The sequence below is a fragment of the Rattus norvegicus genome, chromosome 13 (genome assembly GCF_021556685.1).
Source record: "Rattus norvegicus strain SHRSP/BbbUtx chromosome 13, alternate assembly SHRSP_T2T, whole genome shotgun sequence".
NCBI lineage: Eukaryota > Metazoa > Chordata > Mammalia > Rodentia > Muridae > Rattus > Rattus norvegicus.
Window position 1 is genome coordinate 12,545,504 of NC_141546.1, and position 27,829 is coordinate 12,573,332.

At 38.4% G+C, this 27,829-nt stretch overlaps 1 protein-coding gene and 1 non-coding gene across 2 annotated transcripts in view; one reads left to right on the top strand and one right to left on the bottom strand.

Annotated features, from left to right (window-relative positions):
- Cntnap5bl1 (contactin associated protein family member 5B like 1) overlaps nt 1–27,829 on the bottom strand; it is a 985,855-nt gene that overhangs the window by 334,607 nt on the left and 623,419 nt on the right. Inside the window, 1 exon segment of the mRNA NM_001329899.4 lies at nt 25,312–25,431. Coding sequence (NP_001316828.2) covers nt 25,312–25,431 — 120 coding nt within the window.
- Nucleotides 27,407–27,533, top strand: LOC120096412 (small nucleolar RNA SNORA17). Its single transcript, XR_015636433.1, has one exon. It is a non-coding gene; the product is annotated as a small nucleolar RNA SNORA17 (small nucleolar RNA).

Sequence of the window (27,829 nt, forward strand, 5' to 3'; positions counted from 1 at the left end):
AACAGTGAATAAGGAGTGAAAATTACTGCATGGTAAAACTACTGCAAAGGAAATTTTATAATTATTGGATACTTTACACAAATGTCTATGTCATAGATGTCTACTGTGAAGGTTAATTTTTATTTTAATCTTAATGGTCTGAAAAGCCTTGATCATTAAGAAGCAAATACTGGCCTAGAATGAAGGGATACATTATCCCTGACTAAGGGCATGAATGGGTTATAAGTGAAGAAGGAGAAAATTAAATAGCTATACTTTCTTGGGTGCTACTACCAGGCTGCATTGCTACACCATGATTCACCAGCATGAATGATTGAGAGCTCCGGATCTGAGAAACAAAATTCATATTTCCTCTCTTTCATTTACTCCCAATATTGTGTTACAACAATGAAAGAATTAAAGATAATTCAGGCTGAGAAAAATAAACAGGTCTAGAGAGACCCTATATGATGGCTCACTTAGTAAAGTGCTTGCTTCATAAGCTGAAGGACCTGGGTATTAGAGGGCAGAATGAGTGAGTACAGGCAGAGACAGACGAACCTGGAGCTCAGTAGGCAACCATCCAAAGGGACATGATCATCTTTGGATTCAGTTAGGCACCTGTCTCAAGGTAGGATGATCCAGAAGTGCTCTTAATATTGACATTTGGCTTGTGTGTGTTTATGCGTACATATATGGCTACCCATATATACATACATATATGGCTACCCATATATGCATGCACAGCCACGTGAAAAAGTACTTATTTATAAAACAGAGGGAGAGGGAGAAGGAGAGAGAAAGGTAAAGAGAGAAAGTAGAGAGGTTAGGTAAAAAAGATTCTTTATTAAAAATAAATAATAAAAAATAAGATGAAAACTTCAATTTTGCTTAAAAACTGAACAAGAATAAAAAAAAGTTACTACATACTTGTAGTATAATGGCAGACATTTTTCTTATGGTTTCATGTGTTATGCCATATCATCTTCACAAGAAAATTACAGTTTTTTATTACTAATTAACAGAAGAAAACACTGAAAAGGAGGAAAATGAAATCACCTAATTGAAGAATCATGACAAAGCTAGAAAATCTCAGTTTAGATTCAAACAGACCCATAGCATTAAAAATTGATTTGGGTTTAATAGAAGTCTTTTAGCTACATGATGTGATCAACAGGTCATAAATATATTCCTGGACAAAGCACTTCATAAGAGCTTGGGATAAAAATGAAAATGGAAATTCCTGAAGGTAAAGGGAGATAAAATAGAAAAGACAAAAGGGACAATGTTCTTACAGCTTGGAAATGCCTGCATTGACTGTGTATTAATTTATATTTTCTTGTCTCTGTGATAAAATACCTGCATGAAGCAGCATAAGGGAGGAGGAGCTTATTTACCTCATGAATTTCATCCACAATGATAGGGAAGACGTGGCACTGGGTGCATGAGACTATATAATCACAGTAATCAAAAAGCAGAAAGAGCTAGCTTGCGCCTGAATCACTCTTATCCTGGGCCACATCTCCCTGCTCCCAAACTCATGAGAGAGAGAGCTGAACACCCAGAAGTGTGAGCAATCCTGAGTCTGCGGGACAAGAGAGACTGACACTCTGCCCACATATGCCTAAATCCCTGGCTCAAGAGGAAACTGCATAGTGCCACTGGACATAGGAGTATAGGAGCAGTCAAGCTGCTGGAGTCCCATGGTCCAGACTGCACCTGGATCTGAACTGAACTGGTCAAAGAGTTCCCTGCACACAAATCCCATGGAGTGGGGGAAGCTAGATATTCATAGGGGCAAACACTCTTGTGAAACCAGAGGAGACTCCTCTCTGCCCACATTTCCAACTCAAAGGAAAATGCCCTGTGCCATATGTGACTTCTGCACACTGGGACCTAGGAGAAGTAGGAGCAGGCCCCTTCTGGTGGCTGCCCCCATGGGGAGCTGAAAGCCAGCCCCAAAGAGTGACTACACACCTGATACCAGAGGTAAGACCAACTTTTCTGCTCCAAGTGACCTGCCTGGTGGACGCAGGAAACACAAAGACAGAATTTTTCTGGGACCGAGCACTTCTGGTTTCTAGCTGGCACCTGAACTCTCTGATCCTGGCCCACAACTTCTTGTTTCCAAACACTATGGGAGAGAGAGCTGAACACTCAGAAGTGCAGGCAACCTTGAGACTGTAGGGCAGGAGAGACTGCCATTTCTGCCCACCTTTGCCCAAATCCCTGGCCCAAGAGGAAACTGCATAGTGCCTCTGGACACAAGAGAATAGGAGCAGTCAAGCTGCAGAAGTCCCACAATCCAGAATGCACCCGGAAACGAACTAAACTGGTCAAACAGCTCCCTGCACCCAAATCCTGTGTGTGTGTGTGGGGGGGGGGCTAGACCTTCATAGGGGCAGACAGTCCTGTGAAAACAGAGGAGACTACTCTCTTCCCACATTCCCAATTCAAGAGGAAAACACCTTGGGTCATCTCTGCCCCCTGCTCACAGGAACCTAGGAGAAGTAGGGGCAGGACTCTTCTGGTTCCTGCGCACATGAAGAGCTGCAAGCCAGCCAATGAGAACGACTACATGCCTGAGAGCAGACCACTCTGTTCCCATAACTGGCTGAAAGAAAGTAAGAAAGAAGGTCTACAGCAGTGCTGAAACACAGGCCATAGGAGGGTCAAGCCACTATCAGAAACAGCAATACAAACTAACACAAGAGACAACCTGATGGCGAGAGGCAAGCGCAGGAACCCAAGAAAGAGAAACCAAGACTACTTGGCATTATCAGAGCACAATTCTCCAACCAAAGCACATACTGAATATCCAAACACATCAGAAAACCAAGATCTATATTTAAAATCACATTTTATCATGACAATGGAGGACTTTAAGAAGGTCATAAATAACTCCATTAAGGAAATACAGGATAACACAAGTAAATAACTAGAACCCTTTAAAGAGGAAACACAGAGAATCCTTTAAAGAACTAATGGAAAAAGCAAACAAAGAGGAGAAGAAAATGAAAAATACAACCCAGGAATTAAAAATGGAAATAGAAACAAAGAAAGCAAAAAGGGAGACAGCCTTGGAGATAGATAATCTAGGGAAGAGATCAGGAGTCATAGATGCAAGCATCACCAACAGATTACAAGAGATAGAAGAAAGAATCACAGGAGCAGAAGATACCATGGAAAACATCGACAGAACTGTCCATGGTAATGTAAAACAGAAAAAGCTCCTAGTCCAAAACATACAGGAAATCCAGACACAAGGAGAAGATGAAAACTAAGGAAAACAGGAATGGAAGTGAGCGAAAAATCCCAATGTAAAGGGTCAGTAAATATCTTCAACAAAATCATAGAAGAAAACTTCCCTAACCTAAATAAATAGATTCCCATAAATATACAAGAAGCCTACAGAACTCCAAATAGACTGGACCAGAAAAGAAAATCCTCCTGTCACATAATAGTCAAAACAACAAATGCACAAAACAAAGAATATTAAAAGCAGTAAGGGATAAAGGTCAAGGAACATATAAAGGCATACCTAGTATTACACAAGACATGTAATTACACTTCTCACAAGAGACTAAGAAAGGCAGAAGATTCTGGACAGATATCATACAGATCCTAAGAGAACACAAATGCCAGCCCAGGTTACTGTGTCCAGCAAAACTATCAATTAACATTGAAGGAGAAACAAGATACTCTATGACAAAACCAAATTTACACAGTAACTTTCTACAAATCCAGCAGTACAAAGGATAATAAATGAAAAAGCCCAACATATCAAGGCAAGCTACACCCTAGAAAAGGCAAGAAACTAACCTTTTTGCAATAAAAACATCACACAAATATAATCTCACCTCCAAGTCCCCCCCAAAAAAAGCAAACTGTAAGCAACAATCACTATTCTTTATTATCTTTCAACACCAATGGACTAAATTCCCCAACAAAAAGACACAGATTTACAGAGTAGATTTGTAATGAGGACCCAGCATATTGCTGCCTAACACACCTCAGCGAAAAAGACGGTCAGTACCTCAGAATAAATGGCTGGAAAACAACTTTCCCATCAAATGGTCTGAAGAAGCAAGCTGGAGTAGCCATTCTAATATCAAATAAAATAGACTTCCAACCAAAAGTCATCAAAAAAGATAAGGAAGGACACTTTGTATTCCTCAAAGGAAAAATCCACCAAGATGAACTCTCAAACCTAAATATCTATGTTCCAAATAGAAGGGCACCTACATACATAAAAGATACCTTACTCAAATCATACATTGTACCTCACACAATAATAATAGGAGATTTAAACACCCCATTCTCATCCATGGACAATTTATGGAAACAGAAATTAAACAGAGACATAGAGAAACTAACAGAAGTTATGAACCAAATAGACTTAACAGATATTTATAGAACAATCCATCCTAAAACAAAAGGATATACCTTCTTCTTACCACCTCATGGTACTTTCTCCAAAATTGACCATATAATCAGTCACAGTGCAGGCCTCATCAGATACAGAATGATAGAAATAATCCCATGCATCCTATCAGACAACCACAGATTAAGGCTGGTCTTCAATAACAACAATTAAGAAAGAACTCCCACATATACATGGAAATTGAACAATGCTCTACACAATGATAACCTGGTCAAGGAAGAAATAAAGAATGAATTTAAAGGTGTTTTAGAATTTAATGAAACTGAAGGTACAACATACCCCAAATACAGGACAAAATGAAAACTGTGCTAAGAGGAAAATTCATAGCTCTGAGTACCTGCAGAAACAGGAGAGAGCATGCATCAGCATCTTGACAGCACACTTAAAAGCTCTAGAACAACAAGAAGCAAATACACCCAGGAGGAGGAGAAGGCAGGAAATAATCAAAATCAGGGCTGAAATCAACCAAGAAGAAACAAAAAGGACTATACAAATAATCAACAGAACCAAAAGCTGGTTCTTTGAGAAAGTCACCAAGATAAATAAACCCTAAGCCTTACAAATTAACAAAATCAGAAATGAAAAGAGAGACATAACAACAAAATCAGAGGAAATTCAAAAAATCATCAGATCATACTACAAAAGCTATATTCAACAAAATTTGAAAATCTCAGGGAAGTGGACAATTTTCTAGACAAATAACAGGTACCAAAATTAAATCAGGAAGAGATAAACCATTTAAAAAAAAACCTATAACCCCTAAAGAAATAGAAGCAGTCATTAAAAGTCTCCCAACAAAAGAGAACCCAGGCCCAGATGGGTTTAGTGCAGAATTGGATCAGACCTTCATAGAAGACTTCATATCAATACTGTCCAAACTCTTCCACAAAATTGAAACAGACAGAGCACTACCGAATTCCTACTATGAAACCAAAATTACTCCTATACCTAAACCACACAAAGACCCAACAAAGAAAGAGAACTTCAGACCAATTTCCCTTACGAAAATTGACGCAAAAATACTCAATAGAATTTTTTTCAAACCGAATCCCAGAACATATCAAAACGATCTTCCATCGTGATCAAGTAGGATTTATCCCAGCAATGCAGGGATAGTTTAATATATGGAAAATCATAGATGTAATCAACTATATAAACAAACTCAAAGATAAAAATCCCATGAACATTTCATTAGATGCTGAGAAAGCATTTGACAAAATTCAACACCTCTTCATGATAAAAGTCCTGGAAAGAACAAGGATTTAAGACCTATACCTAAACATAGTAAAAGCTACATACAGCAATCCAATAGCTAGCATTAAACTAAATGGAGAGAAACTTGAAGCAATTCCACTAAAATCAGGCCATAGACAAGGCTGCACACTCTCTTCCTACTTATGCAATATAGTTCTTGAAGTCCTAGCTAGAGAAACCAGACAACAAAAGGAGGTCAATGACATACAAATTGGAAAGGAAGAAATCACAATATCACTACTTGCAGATGATATAATAGTATACTTAAGTGACCCAAAATGTTCCACCATAGAACTACTAAGCCTGATAAATACCTTCCATAAAGTAGCTGGGTATAAAATTACCTCAAACAAACCAGTAGCCTTCATCGACACAAAAGAAAAAGAGGCTGAGAAAGAAATTAGGAAAACAAAACCCTTCATAAGAGTCCCAAATATTACAAAATACCTCGGTGTGACTTTAAACAAGCAAGTAAAAAATCTGTATTATAAGTGCTTAAAGTTTCTGAAGAAATAAATTGAAAAAGATCTCAGAAGATGGCAAGATCTCCTATTATCATGGATTGGATGGATTAATATAGTAAAAATGGCCATTTTACCAAAAGCAATCTACAGATTCAATGCAATACTCATCAAAATTCCAATTCAATTCTTCATAGAGTTAGACAGAACAATTTGCAAATTCATCTGGAATAACAAAAACCCAGGATAGCTAAAACTATCCTAAACAATAAAAGAACTTCTGGTGGATTTACTGTGCTTGACCTCAAGAAGTATAACACAGCCTTGGTGATAAAAACTGTATGGTATTGGTACAGAGACAGACAGATAGACAAGTGGAATAGAATTGAAGACCCAGAAATGAACCCACACACCTATGGTCACTTGATTTTTGACAAAGGAGCCAAAACCGTCCAATGGAAAAAAGATAGCATTTTCAGCAAATGGTGCTGGTTCAACTGGAAGTAAGCATGTAGAAGAATGCAAATCGATCCATTTTTATAGCCCTGTACAAAGCTTAAATTAAAGTGGATCAAAGACATCCACATCAAACGAGATACACTCAAACTAATAGAAGAAAAAATAGGGAAGAGTCTCGAACACCAATGGCTCATGCTCTAAGATCAAGAATCGACAAATGGGATCTCATAAAACTACAAAGCTTTTGTATGGCAAAGGATACTGTCATTAGGACAAAACGACAATCAACAGATTTAGAAAAGATCTTTAGCAATCCTACAACTGATAGGCGGTTAATATCCAAAATATACAAAGAACTCATGAAGTTAGACTGCCGAGGGACAAAGTACCCTATTAAAAATGGGGTACAGAGCTAAATAAAGAATTCACAGGTGAGGAATATCAATTGCCTAGAAGCACCTAAAGAAATGTTCAACATCTTTAGTCATTGGGGAAATGCAAATCAATAAAACCCCTGAGATTCTACTGCACAACAGTCAGAATGGCTAAGGTCAAAAACTCAGGTGATACCAGATGCTGGCGAGGATGTGGAGAATGAGGAACACTCCTCCGTTGTTGGTGGGATTGCAGACTGGTACAACCATTCTGGAAATCAGTCTTGACCTTCCGTAGAAAAATGGATAATCCAATACCTGAAGACTCAGCAATACCTCTCTTGGGCATATACCCAAAATATGCTCCAACATACAACAAGCACACATGCTCCACTATGTTCATAGCAGCCTTATTTATAATAGCCAGAAGCTGGCAAGAACCCAGATGTCCTTCAGCACATTAATGAATACAGAAAATGTAGTACATCTACACAATGGAGTACAACTCAGCTATCTAAAACAATGACTTCATGAAATTCTTAGGCAAATGGATGTAACCAGAAAATACCATCCTGAGTGAGGTAACAGAATCACAGAAAAACACACGTGATATTCACTTATTGGTAAGTGAATATTAGCCCAAATGCTCAATTTACCCAAGATGCTTAGACCACATGAAACTCAAGAATGATGATCAAAATGTGGATGCTTCACTCTTTCTTTAAAAGGGGAACAAAAATACCCATAGGAGGGAATAGGGAGAGAAAGTTTAGAACAGGAACTGAAGGAACAGCCTTTCAGAGCCTGCCCCACATGTGGCCCTTACCTATATAGCCACCAAAACTAGATAAGATGGATGAAGCTAATAAGTGCAGGCTGACAGGAACCAGATGTAGATATCTCCTGAGACAAACAGCCAGAAAATATCAAATGCAGAGTAGAATGCCAAGAGCAAAGCACTGAACCAAGAACCAGAGCCCTGTTGGAGGAATCAGAGAAACTACTGAAAGAGTTGAAAGTGCTTGTGACACCATAAGAACAACAGTGCCAAGCAAACAGAGCTTCCAGGGACTAAGCCACTACCCAAAGACTATACATGGACTTACCCTGGACTCCAAATTCCTAAGTAGAAATGAATAGCCTTGTAGGGGCACCAGTGGAAGGGACAGCCCGTGGTCTTGCCAAGGCTGGGCCCCCAGTGTATGGCATTGTTGAGCGGGGAGGGGGCGATAATGGGGGGTGAATGGGGAGGGGAATACCCATATAGAAGAGGAGGGAGAGAGGTTAGGGGGCTGAAGCCTTATAACTGGGAAAGGGAATAACATTTGAAATGTAAATAAGAAATGCCCAATTTAGTAAAAAAAAAAAAATAGAAGAAAAAACAAAACAAAACAAACAAATGAAAAAGCATAAAGAAATGACAACAGGGAGGCTGAAATAGAAACTTTAAGACCTTTTCCCAAGTAGCCACAAGAAACCTTTTACTTTTTGATTTCCAGAGCCTCCCCAAACAGCACGAAGTATTCAAATATATGAACTTATGAAAAATGTATATAACTCTAATTATAGAAGTAGTCAACATATTTAGCCAGATAGACAGACAGATAGGAATTACTTGCAAACACTTTCATTCTAAGAGTGCAAGGTAGGCTGGAGATTCTTTGTCAAGAGGTCATACTTGGCATTAGAAATGATTTGTCCCCAAAAGGATCGTGTGCGATATATTCGTTTTCCTAGTATGATATACCGCAAGTGGGATGATATTTTAGATGATTTTGAACTTAAAAGATGTGATTAGGTTTGAGGTAGACTAATTGTAATTTCCTATAAGAGAAATATTTCCCTCTCACATGAGTGAAATGACCACAGAAAGGTACAAAGAAAATTTTACTACATGGACACACCATTTTGCTTCTCTCTTGCATGCTCTGTCCTATCTTCCACGCATATCATGTCACTGACATTTGTCAAACTTAGGATAAAGAAGCAAACAATTTTTAGGCAACACAATCAATGGCCTAAAAAAACTTATTTACTTTAGAAATATTAGACCTTAGGTATTTTGTAGTAGTAACACAAAGACAATCTGCAGAAGATAAAAACAATGGAAAAAAGTATTCCCAGGTGAAGTGTTTATCTGCTTCCCCTTTCACAAAAGTCATAAGCTGCCAATAAAACTCATTCTTTGAGATGGGTGAGCTGACATTGATTGCATTCTAGAAAATTTCACACAGATATGTACATTTTTCCCTAAGTGATAGTAGACTAACACTTTGACAATCAACATTAAGCATTAAAGCACAATGAACAAAGTGTTTCTGACACACATTCCCACTTAATGAATAAACAGTGCCAGGAACAGAGCTAGAGAATGATATTTTAAACTTCCCGCTCAGTTCTTCCTTTATAGATAATTGTCTATTAAGAACCTCAGCTTTATATTCTTTTTATTTGCTCCTCAAAAACTGATCACATCCATCTTACAAAAGGAGAAAGTGGTAGAGAGGAATGTACAGTGGGCACTGTAGATCTCTCTTCTTTGCTGACATTTCTGAGGGATTGGTGACCCATGGAAGGAAAAGTGCAAGTTGAATGTTACATGTTAGAGGACAGTACCACTGTGTATGTCAGACTCACTGTGAAACAGCCTTTAGGCCTTAGGCATCCCAGTCACACCCTCACAATTTCAGGGGTAGATACAACTAGAGGCGAGGTGTCTAACACATGAGATTACTATACTTTTCTCATTAAAACAGAGAGAATGCAACTTCTTCACACAGGGGATGTGAAACAGTGTCATTTCCACTGTGAAATGCATAACATGGCACTTCAGGATATTTACTGCTCTGTAACAAACAGCTATTTCTACTACATGGTCAGCTCAGGGGCTGAGGACTTGAGTCAGCGGGCAAATGGTACCTGTTGGTGAAGCTGAGGACCTAACTTTAAATCGGCATTATCCATATAAAAAGCCATAGATTGCCAACTGTGCTTATATCCTTTGTGGTCAAGGCCATTTGGGCACTTTCTAATCACTCTTTTTCTTACAGTTGGGCATACTGCTGCTCACACATGCTTATATACTTGTGTATGTATAATCATACAAAAATATACCACATACACATAAAACCCCAGACAAAAGATAGCTCAAAAGCAGGTAGTCAGAAATTCCTTGAATGATCATGGTTCTTGTTTCTTTTGTATATCTCTCCACATTCCCTTCCTCCTGAGTTCTATTTCTGTTCCATCAATGGCTTTTAAATTTTTCACAATGAATCTAAAACATCTGTGGACTGCACTTCTCTTCTCTCAAAAAATTATTTTGTGGGCAAGAATAGACGTATTCACTTTGTGATTTTGGTGCTCAACTCAGTCAATATTAGAATATAATTTGTGTGAATTAACTTTTGCATAATTGACCAAAGGAATAATGAATAAAATCCTCAACCCATAAAAGTGAATGGGAAATCAAGTAAATAAAAATTAGCAAATACATAATTTATTGAGAGATTCACAAAATAATCTGAAGTTTGAGGTCATAACTTTCTTGGTAAAGTGTTTTCCTAGTGAGTACAAAGACCAGAGTTCCATCAGTAGAAACATTTAAGAAAAGTCAAATATGCTATTGCTAGGTTGAAACAAACAAAACAACTCCAAGAGGTAATGGCCAGTGAGTCCAGGTGAATTATTAATCATTAGGACAATGAGAAATGAAGTTTATTTGTTTAAATCAATGGTGGGTGGCAACAAAGGAACAATCCTCTAGCCTTCACATGAAGAAAAATACACGCAGACACACACAAACACGCAAAGAAATACAGATGGACAAACACAATTATTATATTTTTTAAAATGTTCATTTATTTTAATATCTAATGTATTTACAATAATGATTTCTTAATGATATAAATAGATTAATTCACTGTTTTAACTTTGGTTCCAAGTCCAATCAACATTAGAATGTAATTTGCATAAATTTACTTCTACATTAATGAATAATGCATAAACAAGTATATTTGAAATGTGCAAGAACATAAATAAGAGTTGACAAATAGGTAAATAAGTTAGAGATTAATAAAAAATTTGAGAAATTTGTGGGTAAATATAGAGGAGAAGCATAACAGTCCAATGCTTAAAAATCTGAGGAGCTCAGGGTTCTTCACCTCATTCTTCTGCTCCAGTGTGGTTGAACTTAACAGACCATGTTAAATTGAGGTGTGAAAGGAATTTCTCAAAGCGATTGTTAAAATTCGTGGGCATTTGGAGGTAACAGTGTTTCAATTTCAGGGTAATGCCACAGTTTTATGACTTAGAAGTTTTGTTTAATGGATCAATTTAGCAGGAAATTATGCCATCTGCTATCCCTGAGAGACTACTTCAAACCAGAGAAACTTCTGCTATATAGAGATAAGATCCACTGCATGATTTAGTTTGATAGACAAGCCTTCTGGAAGCACTATGTGGTCTACTGTTTGAGTAACAATGTGATGAATAGAAAGTTGCATCTTTTAACTGAAGGATGGACATCTTAGAGCTCTTTGGAAAACCTTTAATTACAGAAATCAAATTGTTCCTCTGAAATGTAAGCCACAATTGAAGGTGCAATGATATAAAGAAGTAACCCCACTATTATTATTCCAAGCAATTAAACTGCAAGTGAGCCGCAGCACATTAATACCCATGAGTGAATCTCTACCAGGAAATCAGGTTTGAAAATTTTCTGAGGATGAGCTAAGTCAAGTACCCATGAAGACACTGGTCCTGACTTCAGGGAAGGTAGATACAGTGGGGAAAGTGAGGCAGGATAGAAAGTCAGGAAAATATATATATATAAAAAAACATGAGATGTGATAAGTGCTCCTCACCTCGGAGTCTGGATAAGGCGTGGAGAAGCCAGAACTTCAGTACAATGGATAGCTGTTGAAGACTTTCCTTCTTCCTGTTGAAAAGCTGCAATTTTCCAAGTTTCTCACCAAAAAAAAAAAATTATGTAACCTGAAAAACTCCTGATATTAGGTTTTCCAATTATAATATAACCGCAAAATATCTATAGCCCCTCTACAATTTCACTTCTCAGAAGAGAGAACAGTGGATAGGATCTTTTAAGAGGCTTTTCAGATTTATCCTGAGAGCTATAAAAATAATCTATTAGGCCAATGGTAACGTACTCAATAGTTACTGTTCATGAGTAGTCCACAGTCATATCTGGATATACCCTGTTCTTTCTCAGTACCTCAGTTCCTCGAAATAGCCCTGTTTACAATTTTTGTTAAGTAGCATTGTAAGGAATCACTGAGGTAGCATAAAGTGAAAAGCCCTTGTTTTCAAGCTAAATTACTGGGTTGCACATGGTAAAAGGAAAAATTTGACTGTTGAACGTTGTTCTCTGATTCTATTCCTTCAAAAGCACTCATATACACACAAATAAAATAGATCTGGTGAAAAATGCCTGCCCTGCCCCAAACACAGACCAAAAGAGAGACAGAGTAAGGACTATGGTACAGTTTCCAATCTTCCCAGAATTAATTTGTCATCTTTTTGTGTTTGTAGTAATAATGTCCAAATAGTCAGTACTCTTCACCTTGACTCCAACTTTACCCAAAGAAGAAATTATTCTTCAAAAACATGAACTTGGCTAATACAACTCATCCTTTTCCAGCTTTGTCTTTGTAAATTCCAAGCTTCTAGCCATCCTTAAACATGTCTGAAAGGCACCAGTGTGAAGATGTAAAAATTGTCCTCCTCAGCTAAGATTTTCAAAATACTGTCTATATATAATGCATCCTTTGAAGTTTTATATTTTTCCAACTATAATTGTTTTCTGTAACTAATAGGTAAGGCTCTTCTTCAATATACCTTGGTTTACTTTCTTGTGAATGGCTGGCTTGTTTTCCTGCCTATTGTCAACTAAACAGATCAAATATAAGAAACAATAGAGAGTGTCTGTCAGAACAGATGTGAAAGGAGATATAGTACTTCTATCAGTGATGAGGGGAGAAAGGCAGAGTACTATCCTTTTACCACTAGCAGCCTGAAGCACTGCTCTACTCTCTTAGGGCATTCAACTTGGACAAAACTGGGATTTGTAGGTTTGTCATAGAAAAGACTTCAAATTCAATACTAGTTAATAAAAAAAAATTGGAGCTTTATTAATACTCTCCCTCTTTTTCTCTCTATCTGGCTCTCTGTGTGTCCTTTTCTTTCTTTCTCTCTGTCTCTTTGTCTCTTTTACACACAGACACACAGACACACACACACACAAACTGCAGCATGGGCACATTGGTGTGTGCATGTGGGGTGGCAACTGGTAGATTCTTGATTCATGAAACATACCCTCACTGAATCTATATTCATTGATCAGTGATTTTGGTGAGGCAATGAGCTTCAGAGATCTGCTTTTATATATCCTCTAGAACTGAAATTACAAATCTGGACATTTACACTGGTTTCTATGGAAACAATGGGGTTCCCCACTCAGCTTCTATGCTTATATAGCATGGAATATTGAAGAGTGAGACACCCCAGACTCCAATATCAAAATTGTTTCTGTCTTCCCATTGCCTCATAATCACTAGTCTAGAGCAATAACCCAACCCATATAAGTGCAGACAATAAAAGACTACTTATGCTAGGTCTTCTGTAATATTAAACACTTCTCAACAGATGAATGCTTTCATTCTTCATAGCTATAATGGCTATCCTGTTTCAAATACTCAGTATCTTTGTTAAAGAAATTATTCTCACTCCTTCAATGATACGTGCTTCCCGGTAAAATATTTTATAGATATACAGTGTATAGTCTCAGTTCAAGTGGCAACTTTCGGCCACAGTATTTTGGTGCTGGATAAGAGTATAAGGACACAGGTGCACATTCTATTGAAAAGTGGATGCCAGAGTTGGTTAGTGAGCTCTGGGAATCCACCCAACTCGCCAGTTACCTCCTCAATGTTATGTGCCAGAAATGTTGGATTTTTACAAGTGTGTGAGAGATCCAAACAAGACCTTCATGCTCCCAAAGCAAGGACCTTACTGATCATACTGTCTCATCATTACCTGAAAAAGAGTAATTTTGCAATCTTGACTAAGAACTGATGATTTAAGAAAAAGAAATCTGAGACCTTGGCATATCTTATTCTTGTGCAAGTCTTTGGTAGAACAATGGAAATAGCACATTTTTCTCCTGTGTATGTTTCTGTGTGCCTTCACCTATGTGTATATATGTTTGTGTCTACATTTGTATGTTTGTGTGTTTGTTGTGTCTTCACAGGAATGTGTATTCTTTCTTGACAGCACAAATACATAAGTGTTCGCCTGTTGTGTATGTTAGAAGTAGATTGCTGGGTTAGGAATCAGTAGGAATATGCCAGCATAAAAATGCATTACAAACACTATAACACAAACAAATAAGTTCTATTTATTTGGTCTATAATACATTTCTCCATCACTGTACATATACTCAAATTATAAAGAAAAAGAGAAGCCTGTGAGTGTACACTCATGATTTCAATGATTCTCCTTATACTGACAGAAAGTGTACAAACAATTAGTGAACTTCAGGTACAAGAATAACAATGAAAGCCAAACTGTGTGGACACAGTTCTTCCATGCTGTCAGTAGCTGAAATTATAATCTATTATCTCAACCACATTGTAAAATTATGACTAGAAATATTGGAGAGACTTCAGCTATATATGTATTACATTTTGTATGCTTTGATGAGATTTTAATATATAAGAGAAAAATGAAGAAAATATCTAAACATGTCTGGGTGTAGCACTGGTTGTCATGTTATATTTGTAAAATAATTGTTAGTAAATATTAGTTTATTAACTATATGTACTAAAAATGTTGATACATATAATATGTTTAGCCTGATATAGAATGAACATGCAAATAAAATCATAAAATTGGAAAAAAGAGAAAATAGAGGCTTCTACCAAGCAGAGAGAATTGGAGCATCATAATTGCTAGGGGGTAAGATTGGAAGACTATAAAGGGAGCTTGGAAATTGCTTAGGAACTATTTGAGAATGGAAAACAAGTTTTGACTTAGTAATTAACCTAAGCATTTTCTGCAAGTTTCCTATAACACTTGTCTATTGCCTTCCACATGTGAAACTGGCTTTGGCTCTACAAAAATGGGAAGGGAATGTGTGATTTGAATGCCTCTCCATAAACAACTTTGCACATAAGTATGCAATTTACTGAGCAACAGAAAAAAAAATGTGCAGTTGGGAAATAAATGTATTTTAATAAGTATTCAAGTATCTGTTAACAAAATATTCACAATCTAACTACAATCTGCTTTCTAAGAAAAAATATTTCAAAAGTACTTGAACTAACTACGATCTAAGGAAAATGGTGTCAGAGATTCTCAAACTAATTGTGTTTCATTCTGATAAGTTTTTTTTTTCAAGAAAGCTTTTCTCCAGATTCCTAGAGTCTTGGAAATAGCATGACCATTTAATACAGGTGAAGACTTTATTGTTTTATCTCTTTGTTGACATTAGATATGTAGCTTTTAATCCTATGGACAACTGAGAGTAAGTGAGGATTCAATCTATAATCAATAACTTAGGTCAGATCACTGTTACAAGACTACTAGTTTAGAAAAACTTGTATTTCATGTGGGTTAGGGTTAATATTAACGGCAACACTGACAGGTTTTTAGAATTGCCTAAGATGTCTAGGCATACCATGATGGATGACCTTTTGACTTCAGAACGTAAAATCTCTACCATCAGAATACGTGTTTTAGGTGTATGTCCATTATGACATTTCAGCCTAGTAGTTCCCTGGGTATATATTTATATTGTGAAGCATCTCTGCTCTCTCCCTCTCTACCTCTGTCCCCCCTTCTCTCTCTCTCTCAAATATATATATATATGTATATATATATACATATATATGTGTGTGTGTGTGTGTGTGTGTGTGTGTGTGTGTGTGTGTGTATTCCACTTATAGATCTAAAATAAACTTCTCTTTAAACCATCTTTGGTTTCTGAACATTTTTATTTGAACTCTCAAGACAAGCCCCTGGAATCTAACTCTGGGTACATTTGGAGGTTGTTGTATTCTTGGACACTAGTCCCCTCAAACTAAGTTCAGCAGAAATCCAGAGATGCTGTAAAAATTAAAGACACATGAAATATCTGCCATTTTATAAGAGAACAGTTGTATTTAATTATTTAGAAAAGAATCCCAAGCCATGACTTACTCATATATGCTTTCTTCCATATAAGATGGAGAATTTTATAAAGCTATTTGCTGAGGATTTTTCTTATAGAATTAACAGAGATAATATTTGTAAGATACAATTGAGTTTCCTGAAATGTCTATATTAACTAGTAGTTACCAACTCTCCCACAACACCTGGATACAAGTCAGAGCGTTAAGTATTTTTCCCTTTTGCCTTCTATTATAACCAAAGAACATTATTTTTCTAAATTATGGACCAGGGGCAATTTTTATCTAAATACTTTAGAAAGCTTAGGACAAATGAATTTTGTGTATCAGAAGTCCTTAAGTTAGCTTGGAATAATATATTTCTATCTAAGAACTCAAGTGTGAGTAATGTTTTGAAAAGTATCAAGACATTGATACTTTTGAGAAGTCCAGTCCTAGAGTAGATTGTTCTACAGAAATAGGTAACAACAACCATATTAAGGAACACAATTTCTGCTCTAAGGCAACTACAAAGTAAATAACAAGTAACTCCTCTTCACTGTATGAAGTGCTACTGAAATTAAGATAACAAGCACTTTCGCAGCCAGAGTCTGGGTCTTGCATTCAGAAATGAGGGACACACATTTGACTTCTTGCACAATTCCATTGTGTTGGGTCTTCAACATCTTGTGGTCCTGTTCCTGAGTTTACTGTCATATATGTTTGCATATTGAACAGTATTAAACAGCAGTTTATTGACAATTTCTGTGCATAACCTAACATTCTTATGATTATCTGACAATTTCTCTTGAAACGTATAAAGATACCACTATATTTATGAGTCCAAAGGCTAAGGAAGTCATCAGACCACATGTGAGGGTCAGAGGAGAGTAGGTCCTGCTTACTCAAATTCCCCCACCTGGTGTCTGATTAGTATCTTGACTTCTAATTGCCACAAAAAAATCTTTAACCATTAGCAAAAGGAAACAAGGAATTTGTGGTAACTTAAATCTATATTTCTAGGCCACCGTCCTCTAGAAACAACTATATCTTATGATTTTGAGGTAAATGATGCTTTTATGTCCTCACTAGCTGGTTCAAAATACATGATTATCTGTGATCCTCAGAGCTTCTTGGTGTGTAATCTCCTCATTTCGCTGAAGAACTTCTAAATCACAAGATTGTGGGATTTGGCCAGATACAAATTCCATAGAACTATTTATGAATGGAGTTCTACTTTGTCAATCAGGACTTTCCACTGATGTTCATGACTTTTTTTTTTAACTTCTTTTTTTTTTATTAACTTGAATACTTCTTATATACATTTCGAGTGTTATTCCCATTCCCGGTATCTGGGCAAACATCCCCCTCCCCCCTCCCCTTCCTTATGGGTGTTCCCCTCCCAACCCTCCCCCCATTGCCGCCCTCCCCCCATCAGTCTAGTTCACTGGGGATTCAGTCTTAGCAGGACCCAGGGCTTCCCCTTCCACTGGTGCTCTTACTAGGATATTCATTGCTACCTATGAGGTCGGAGTCCAGGGTCAGTCCATGTATAGTCTTTAGGTAGTGGCTTAGTCCTTGGAAGCTCTGGTTGCTTGGCATTGTTGTACATATGGGATCTCGAGCCCCTTCAAGCTCTTCCAGTTCTTTCTCTGATTCCTTCAATGGGGGTCCTATTCTCAGTTCAGTGGTTTGCTGCGGGCATTTGCCTCTGTATTTGCTGTATTCTGGCTGTGTCTCTCAGGAGCGATCTACATTCGGCTCCTGTTGGTCTGCACTTCTTTGCTTCATCCATCTTGTCTAATTGGGTGGCTGTATACATATGGGCCACATGTGGGGCAGGCTCTGAATGGGTGTTCCTTCAGTCTCTGTTTTAATCTTTGCCTCTCCCTTCCCAGCCAAGGGTATTCTTTTTCCTCATTTAAAGAAGGAGTGAAGCATTCACATTTTGATCATCGGTCTTGAGTTTCCTTTGTTCTAGGGATCTAGGGTAATTCAAGCATTTGGGCTAATAGGCACTTATCAATGAGTGCATGCCATGTATGTCTTTCTGTAATTGGGTTAGCTCACTCAGGATGATATTTTCCAGTTCCAACCATTTGCCTACGAATTTAATAAACTCGTTGTTTTTGATAGCTGAGTAATATTCCATTGTGTAGATGTACCACATTTTCTGTATCCATTCCTCTGTTGAAGGGCATCTGGGTTCTTTCCAGCTTCTGGTTATTATAAATAAGGCTGCAATGAACATAGTGGAGCACGTGTCTTTTTTATATGTTGGGGCATCTTTTGGGTATATGCCCAAGAGTGGTATAGCTGGATCCTCAGGCAGTTCAATGTCCAATTTTCTGAGGAACCTCCAGACTGATTTCCAGAATGGTTGTACCAGTATGCAATCCCACCAACAATGGAGGAGTGTTCCTCTTTCTCCACATCATCGCCAGCATCTGCTGTCACCTGAGTTTTTGATCTTAGCCATTCTCACTGGTGTGAGGTGAAATCTCAGGGTTGTTTTGATTTGCATTTCCCTTAGGACTAAAGATGCTGAACATTTCTTTAGGTGTTTCTCAGTCATTCGGCATTCCTCAGCTATGAATTCTTTGTTTAGCTCTGAACCCCATTTTTTAATAGGGTTATTTGTTTCCCTGCGGTCTAACTTCTTGAGTTCTTTGTATATTTTGGATATAAGGCCTCTATCTGTTGTAGGATTGGTAAAGATCTTTTCCCAATCTGTTGGTTGCCGTTTTGTCCTAACCACAGTGTTCTTTGCCTTACAGAAGCTTTGCAGTTTTATGATATCCCATTTGTCGATTCTTCATCTTAGAGCGTAAGCCATTGATGTTTTATTCAGGAATTTTTTTCCAGTGCCCATGTGTTCCAGATGCTTCCCTAGTTTTTCTTCTATTAGTTTGAGTGTGTCTGGTTTGATGTGGAGGTCCTTGATCCACTTGGACTTAAGCTTTGTACAGGGTGATAAGCATGGATCTCTCTGCATTCTTCTACATGTTGACCTCCAGTTGAACCAGCAACATTTGCTGAAAATGCTGTCTTTTTTCCATTTGATGGTTTTGGCTCCGTTGTCAAAAATCAAGTGCCCATAGGTGTGTGGGTTCATTTCTATGTCTTCAATTCTATTCCATTGGTCTATCTGTCTGTCTCTGTACCAATACCATGCAGTTTTTATCACTATTGCTCTGTAATACTGCTTGAGTTCAGGGATAGTGATTCCTCCTGAAGTCCTTTTATTGTTGAGGATAGCTTTAGCTATCCTGGGTTTTTTGTTATTCCAGATGAATTTGCAAATTGTTCTGTCTAACTCTTTGAAGAATTGGATTGGTATTTTGATGGGGATTGCATTGAATCTGTAGATTGCTTTTGGTAAAATGGCCATTTTTACTATATTAATCCTGCCAATCCATGAGCATGGGAGATCTTTCCATCTTCTGAGGTCTTCTTCAATTTCCTTCTTCAGTGTCTTGAAGTTCTTATTGTACAGATCTTTTACTTCCTTTGTTAAAGTCACACCGAGGTACGTTATATTATTTGGGTCTATTATGAAGGGTGTCGTTTCCCTAATTTCTATCTCGGCTTGTTTCTCTTTTGTGTAGAGGAAGGCTACTGATTTATTTGAGTTAATTTTATACCCAGCCACTTTGCTGAAGTTGTTTATCAGCTTTAGTAGTTCTCTGGTGGAACTTTTGGGATCACTTAAATATAATATCATATCATCTGCAAATAGTGATATTTTGACCTCTTCTTTTCCGATCTGTATCCCCTTGACCTCCTTTTGTTGTCTGATTGCTCTGGCTAGAACTTCAAGAACTATATTGAATAAGTAGGGAGAGAGTGGGCAGCCTTGTCTAGTCCCTGATTTGAGTGGGATTGCTTCAAGTTTCTCTCCATTTAGGTCAATGTTAGTAACTGGTTTGCTGTATATGGCTTTTACTATGTTTAGGTATGGGCCTTGAATTCCTATTCTATCCAGGACTTTTATCATGAAGGGGTGTTGAATTTTGTCAAATGCTTTCTCAGCATCTAATGAAATGATCATGTGGTTTTCTTCTTTCAGTTTGTTTATATAATGGATCACGTTGATGGTTTTCCGTATATTAAACCTTCCCTGCATGTCTGGGGTGAAGCCTACTTGATCATGGTGGATGATTGTTTTGATGTGCTCTTGGATTCGGTTTGCCAGAATTTTATTGAGTATTTTTCCGTCGATATTCATAAGGGAAATTGGACTGAAGTTCTCTTTCTTTGTTGGGTCTTTGTGTGGTTTAGGTATAAGAGTAATTGTGGCTTCATAGAAGGAATTCGGTAGGGATCCATCTGTTTCAATTTTGTGGAATAGTTTGGATAATATTGGTACGAGGTCTTCTATGAAGGTCTGATAGAACTCTGCACTAAACCCGTCTGGACCTGGGCTCTTTTTGGTTGGGAGACCTTTAGTGACTGCTTCTATTTCCTAAGGAGTTATGGGGTTGTTTAACTGGTTTATCTGTTCCTGATTTAACTTCGGTACCTGGTATCTGTCTAGGATATTGTCCATTTCCTGAAGATTCTCAAGTTTTGTTGAATATAGGTTTTTATAGTAAGATCTGATGATTTTTTGAATTTCCTCTGAATCTGTTGTTATGTCTCCCTTTTCATTTCTGATTTTGTTAATTTGGATGCACTCTCTGTGTCCTCTCGTTAGTCTGGCTAAGGGTTTATCTATCTTGTTGATTTTCTCAAAGAACCAACTTTTGGTTCTGTTGATTCTTTCTATGGTCCTTTTTGTTTCTACTTGGTTGATTTCAGCTCTGAGTTTGATTATTTCCTGCCTTCTACTCCTCCTGGGTGTATTTGCTTCTTTTTGTTCTAGAGCTTTTAGGTGTGCTGTCAAGCTGCTGACATATGCTCTTTCCTGTTTCTTTCTGCAGGCACTCAGCGCTATGAGATTTCCTCTTAGCACAGCATTCATTGTGTCCCATAAGTTTGGGTATGTTGTACCTTCATTTTCATTAAATTCTAAAAAGTTTTTTTAATTTCTTTCTTTATTTCTTCCTTGACAAGGTTATCATTGAGTAGAGCATTGTTCAATTTCCAAGTATATGTGGGCATTCTTCCTTGATTGTTATTGAAGACCAGTTTTAGGCTGTGGTGGTCCGATAGCACGCATGGGATTATTTCTATCTTTCTGTACCTGTTGAGGCCCGTTTTTTGACCAATTATATGGTCAATTTTGGAGAAAGTACCATGAGGAGCTGAGAAGAAGGTATATCCTTTTGCTTTAGGATAGAATGTTCTATAAATATCCGTTAAGTCCATTTGGCTCATGACTTCTCCTAGTCTGTCTACATCTCTGTTTAATTTCTGTTTCCATGATCTGTCCATTGATGAGAGTGGGGTGTTGAAATCTCCCACTATTATTGTGTGAGGTGCAATGTGTGTTTTGAGCTTTAGTAAGGTTTCTTTTACATATGTAGGTGCCCTTGTATTTGGGGCATAGATATTTAGGATTGAGATTTCCTCGTAGTGGATTTTTCCTTTGATGAATATGAAGTGTCCTTCCTTATCTTTTTTGATGACTTTTAGTTGAAATTGATTTTATTTGATATTAGAATGGCTACTCCAGCTTGCTTCTTCTGACCATTTGCTTGGAAAATTGTTTTCCAGCCTTTCACTCTGAGGTAATGTCTGTCTTTGTCTCTGAGGTGTGTTTCCTGTAGGCAGCAGAATGCAGGGTCCTCGTTGCGTGTCCAGTTTGTTAATCTAAGTCTTTTTATTGGGGAGTTGAGGCCATTGATGTTGAGAGATATTAAGGAATAGTGATTATTTCTTCCCGTTATATTCACATTTGGATGTGAGGTTATGTTTATGTGCTTTCATTCTCTTTGTTTTGTTGCCAAGACGATTAGTTTCTTGCTTCTTCTAGGGTATAGCTTGCCTCCTTATGTTGGGCTTTACCATTTATTATCCTTTGTAGTGCTGGATTTGTAGAAAGATATTGTGTAAATTTGGTTTTGTCATGGAATATCTTGGTTTCTCCATCTATGTTAATTGAGAGTTTTGCAGGATACAGTAACCTGGGCTGGCATTTTTGTTCTCTTAGGGTCTGTATGACATCAGTCCAGGATCTTCTGGCCTTCATCGTTTCTGGCGAGAAGTCTGGTGTGATTCTGATAGGTCTGCCTATGTTACTTGACCTTTTTCCCTTACTGCTTTTAATATTCTTTCTTTATTTTGTGCGTTTGGTGTTTTGACTATTATGTGACGGGAGGTGTATCTTTTCTGGTCCAATCTATTTGGAGTTCTGTAGGCTTCTTGTATGCCTATGGGTATCTCTTTTTTTAGGTTAGGGAAGTTTTCTTCTATGATTTTGTTGAAGATATTTACTGGTCCTTTGAGCTGGGAGTCTTCACTCTCTTCTATACCTATTATCCTTAGGTTTGATCTTCTCATTGAGTTGGATTTCCTGTATGTTTTGGACCAGTAGCTTTTTCTGCTTTACCTTATCTTTGACAGTTGAGTCAATGATTTCTACGGAATCTTCTGCTCCTGAGATTCTCTCTTCCATCTCTTGTATTCTGTTGGTGAAGCTTGTATCTACAGCTCCTTGTCTCTTCTTTTGTTTTTCTATATCCAGGGTTGTTTCCATGTGTTCTTTCTTGATTGCTTCTATTTCCATTTTTAATTCCTTCAACTGTTTGTTTGTGTTTTCCTGGAATTCTTTCAGGGATTTTTGTGACTCCTCTCTATGGGCTTCTACTTGTTTATTTATGATTTCCTGATATTCTTTCAGGGATTTTTGTGTCTCCTCTCTATGGGCTTCTACTTGTTTATTTATGTTTTCCTGGAATTCTTTCAGGCATTTTTGTGATTCCTCTCTGTAGGCTTCTACTTGTTTATTAATGTTTTCCTGTGTTTCTCTAAGGGAGTTCTTCACGTCTTTCTTGAAGTCCTCCAGCATCATGATCAAATATGATTTTGAAACTAGATCTTGCTTTTCTGGTGTGTTTGGACATTCCATGTTTGTTTTGGTGGGAGAATTGGGCTTCGATGATCCCATGTAGTCTTGGTTTCTGTTGCTTGGGTTCCTGCGCTTGCCTCTCGCCATCAGATTATCTCTAGTGTTACTTTGTTCTGCTATTTCTGACAGTGGCTAGACTGTCCTGTAAGCCTGTGTGTCAGGAGTGCTGTAGACCTGTTTTCCTGTTTTCTTTCATCCAGTTATGGGGACAGAGTGTTCTGCTTTCGGGCGTGTAGTTTTTCCTCTCTACAGGTCTTCAGCTGTTCCTGTGGGCCTGTGTCTTGAGTTCACCAGGCAGGTCACTTGCAGCATACAAGTTGGTCTTACCTTTGTTCCTGAGGCTCAAGTTCGCTCGCGGGGTGCTGCCCACGGGCTCTCTGCGGCGGCAGCAACCAAGAAGATCTGCGCCACCCCTTCTGGGAGCTTCAGTGCACCAGGGTTCCAGACGGCCTTTGGTGTTTTCCTCTGGCGTCCAAGATGTGTGTGCAGAGAGAAGTCTCTTCTGGTTTCCCAGGCTTGTCTGCCTCTCTGAAGGTTTAGCTCTCCCTCCCATGGGATTTGGGTGCAGAGAACTGTTATTCCGGTCTGTTTCCTTCATGTTCCGGTGGTGTGTCAGGCAGGGCTCCTGCCACTCCTGGGCCCTCCCCCACGGGAGCCCAGAGGCCTTATACAGTTTCCTCTTGGTCCAGGGATGTGGGCAGAGGTGGGCAGTGTTGTTGGTCTCTTCCGCTCTGCAGCCTCAGGAGTGCCCACCTGACCAGGCGGTGAGGTCTCTTTCCCACGGGGTCTGGGAGCAGAGAGCTGCTGCGGGCCGGGATCCGCGGGTGTGGGACTTCCGGTAAACAGGACGTGCCTGGTCCTAGAGGAATTCTGCCTCTGTGTGTCCCGATTTCACCAGGCAGCTTTCTTGCAGCAGACAAGTTGGTCTTACCTGTGGTCCTGAGGCTCAAATTTGCTCGCGGGGTGCTGTCCACGGGCTCTCTGCGGCGGCAGCAACCAGGAAGACCTGTGCCACCCCTTCTGGGAGCTTCAGTGCACCAGGGTTCCAGCTCATTACTTTTCTTGTGTTTGTGCTTATATTTTTCTATCTCCATTTCATTCTGTTGTTTGGCTTTAATAGAAAAGCTTTTCTAAGCCTTATAAAGAACATTTGGTAATTCCTTCCTCTCTCAGGGAATACTGTCATGTGACCAAGATCCCTCTACATTTTGTATTGAACTAATATAATTTCTATTATTTTTGAAGATAGCATTTCCCCCATGAATCTAGTCCTGTTGGTTTTTTTCTGCTCAGTATACCTTTCCAAAAACTCCCTTTTTCTCATACCAGCAGTTATTCAGTTAAGAAGACTTAGTGGATATTAGCCCAAAAGTTCAAATTACCCAAGATACAATCCACAGACCAGAGGAAGCTGAAGAAGAAGGCTGACCAAAGTGACACTTCACTTTTTCTTAAAAGAGGGAACAAAAATATTTGTAAGAGGGAATATGGAGGCAAAGTTTGGATTAGGGGCTGAAGGAACAACCAGTCAGAGCCTGTCCCACATGTGGTATATATATCTTCACCAAAACTAGATAAGATTGATGAAGCTAAGAAGTGCATGCTGACAGGAGCTGGATTTAGATGTCTCCTGAGAGACAAATCCAGAGCATGTCTAATACAGAGGCAGATGCTAGCAGCAAACTATTGAACAGAGAATGGGACCCATGTTGGAGAAATTAGAAAAAGAATTGACAGACATGAAGGGACTTGCAACTCCATAAGAAAAAGAATTCCAACCAACCAGATGTCCCAGGGCCTAAACCACTACCCAAAGATTACCCGTGGATTGACCCATGACTCCAGCTGTATAAGTAGCAGAGGACGACCTTGATGAGCACAAATGAACATAGAAGCCCTTGATCCTGCGAAAGTTGGACCCCCCAGTGTAGGTGAATGTTGGGAGGTGGAGTAGATCGGGAGGAGAACACCCTTGTAGGAGAAGGGGTAGGGGGATGGGATGGGGGGTTTATGTCCAGGAAAAGGAATAACATTCCAAATTTAAATAAAATTATCTAATAAAAGAAAAAAGTATAGAAAAAAAGTAAAGTTTAACTTAACTCAAAAGAAGAAGAGGAGGAGGAGGAGGAGGAGGAGGAGAAGGCTTAGAAAACATGGCTCTTACCAGTAACATTGCAGTACACCTGTAGTGGTCCTAGTGGGCCGCTGCCATCAGAGTCAACATAGAAGAACCCAGCTTTGTTCCCTCTGTGTCTATATATCTCACAGGATTGCTCATAGATGGCTGGAAAGACATAAAGGGAAACTCTACTTGATTCTGAATATCACCCTGAAAGAGTCAGTAGCTCATAGGTAACCCCACTTCTTATATTTCTTCCTTTCCTTCCTATATAGACCCAAAAGGTTTTACAGCTTAATATTCTGGTACTTTAAGGACTTGTACAATATTTCAGTTTCATTTCTGTTGCTGCAAAAATACCCTGGCAAGAAAGTAACATAAGTAATAAAGGACTTATTTTAGCTCATAATTCTAGGTCACAGTCCATCACTAAAAAGAAATCATAGTTGTTGGAACTTGAAGAAGCTAGTAACCTCATATCCATAACCAACAATGCAAAAAAATATACATTTTTCCCTCAATGTGTTCCTCATATTCTCCTTGATTTTTCCACTCAAATAGATCATAAACTATTCTGGTTGTATTTTATGTCAATGGTCACAAGATATTGTCATTTTTAAAGCAGGAACCTCGATGGAGAAATGCCACCCCTGACTGGAATGTAAAGAGTCCTATAGGGCATTTGCTGTATTAATGGTTGATATGGAAAAGTCCAGTTCACTGTCAGAATATTTGTCCCATGTGGCATTAAAAAGGCTCATCAAGCCATGAGAACATGCCTATAATCAGTACTCCTCCATTGCCTCTCTTCAATTCCTACTTCCAGCTTTATAGCTTGAGTTCCTGCTCTCACTTTTCTTCATGAAGAACTATAACTTTAAACTGAAAGAAACCCTTTCCTTATGGTGTTTATCACAGAAATGGAAGCCTAAGTAAGGTAAGGAAACCCAGTTTAGACAATGATCGTACCACAGTGGGATGGGTCTTTCCATTACAATTAACTTAAGATGATCTCTACAAACATGTCTTCTGGCCAACCCAATATTGACAATCCCTCAGTGAGACTCTCTTCTTAGGTTATTGTACATTGTTTGAAGTTGATTGTTAAAGCTAACCATCATATGCCCATACTTTATTATAGTTCACCCATTCGTTCACTCATTCTTAGCCCATATCAGGATTACATCTATCCAAAACTCTGTCTGTGGTCTTTTTTGATTTGAATTCTGCCTGTATGTGACCACAGTATACTAAAAATAATCAAAACATTGTTCTATCTTCACTATGCTAAAGAACTTCTAAGATCCACAGATGCGTGTCATATGACACTATATTGTTGCAACTGTCCAATGGCATCAGGGTTCAACACATATTTGGCTAGTGAATTTAAAATATACACATACTTTTATACATTTTAACAATAAATATGATGACACTAATTTTGGGAGATATTGTTTGTGTGTGTGTATGTGTGTATGTGTGTGTGTGTGTGTTTGTGTGTGTGCACTTGTGCATGCACACATATAGGCATATATTTGTGTACTTATATTCAAGAAGGGCAATAATTCAAAGACTGTTTCTTTGTGTTTTTAATTTTGTTCTCTCCTTGCTATTTGACTAGGCTGGCTGGCCAAAGAGCTTCAAGGCTCTACCTATCAATACCTGCTCACCATGAGGATTAAAAGAGGCCATAAGCCAACTAGCCTTCATACATTCTGGGGATCATACTCTGTCCCTCATGCTTACAAAGCAAGCAGTTTATCAACTGAGATATCCTTCAGCACAAAAAGACACTCTATTACATTATATATTCCACGCTTTGGAAAGTGATATAATATGTAATCCAGATTCAATTGATATTCACCTAACAACTGTTCACTAATTCATAGATGTATGTCAAAAAGCATACTTTTCACCAAAGGTCAAAGAAATTGACAAGACTATCAGCCTGTGTTCCCATGCTGAAAGCCCATAGCAGGCACAGAGGTCTTGGAATGGTCACACATGAGCCAAGTCAGGTGATAGGTGTCACATAATTAGAAGTTTTAAAAGAGCTGTATACTTGATAAATATTACTCTCTCATTAAAGAAACAGAGATTTGTAAGAATACAAAAAAGATTTATTAATTAACATTTAAATCATACCCCTAGAGGTACTGGGACTGCTGTATCAAAAAGTACATCAATAGGTGTCAGTGAGGAAGGAGATTAGGTCTATGCTTAGTGTTCTGACCGGTGGAAATCTAATTGATAGTTAGTCAAACACTCCCTGAAAAAAAGAAAAAAGAACAAACCTGAGATAACCACCAGTACAGTGTCAGGGGGCCTAGACAGGCAGCTAGACTGAGAGGACCACTAGATCATCTCTGTGTAAACCTGGACTAATTCCCATAGCAGGGAGTGAGTCAGAGACAGGAATAACCCACGGAGAACCATGCAACCCCGTGAAAGTGAGACCGAGACTATATTACCTGGGGCCATGGGTGAGTGAGCCCAAGAGGGTTACCTATCCCACACTGTTGTTCATAAGTAGAGAGCTAGTCTGAGATAACCACCAGTTTGG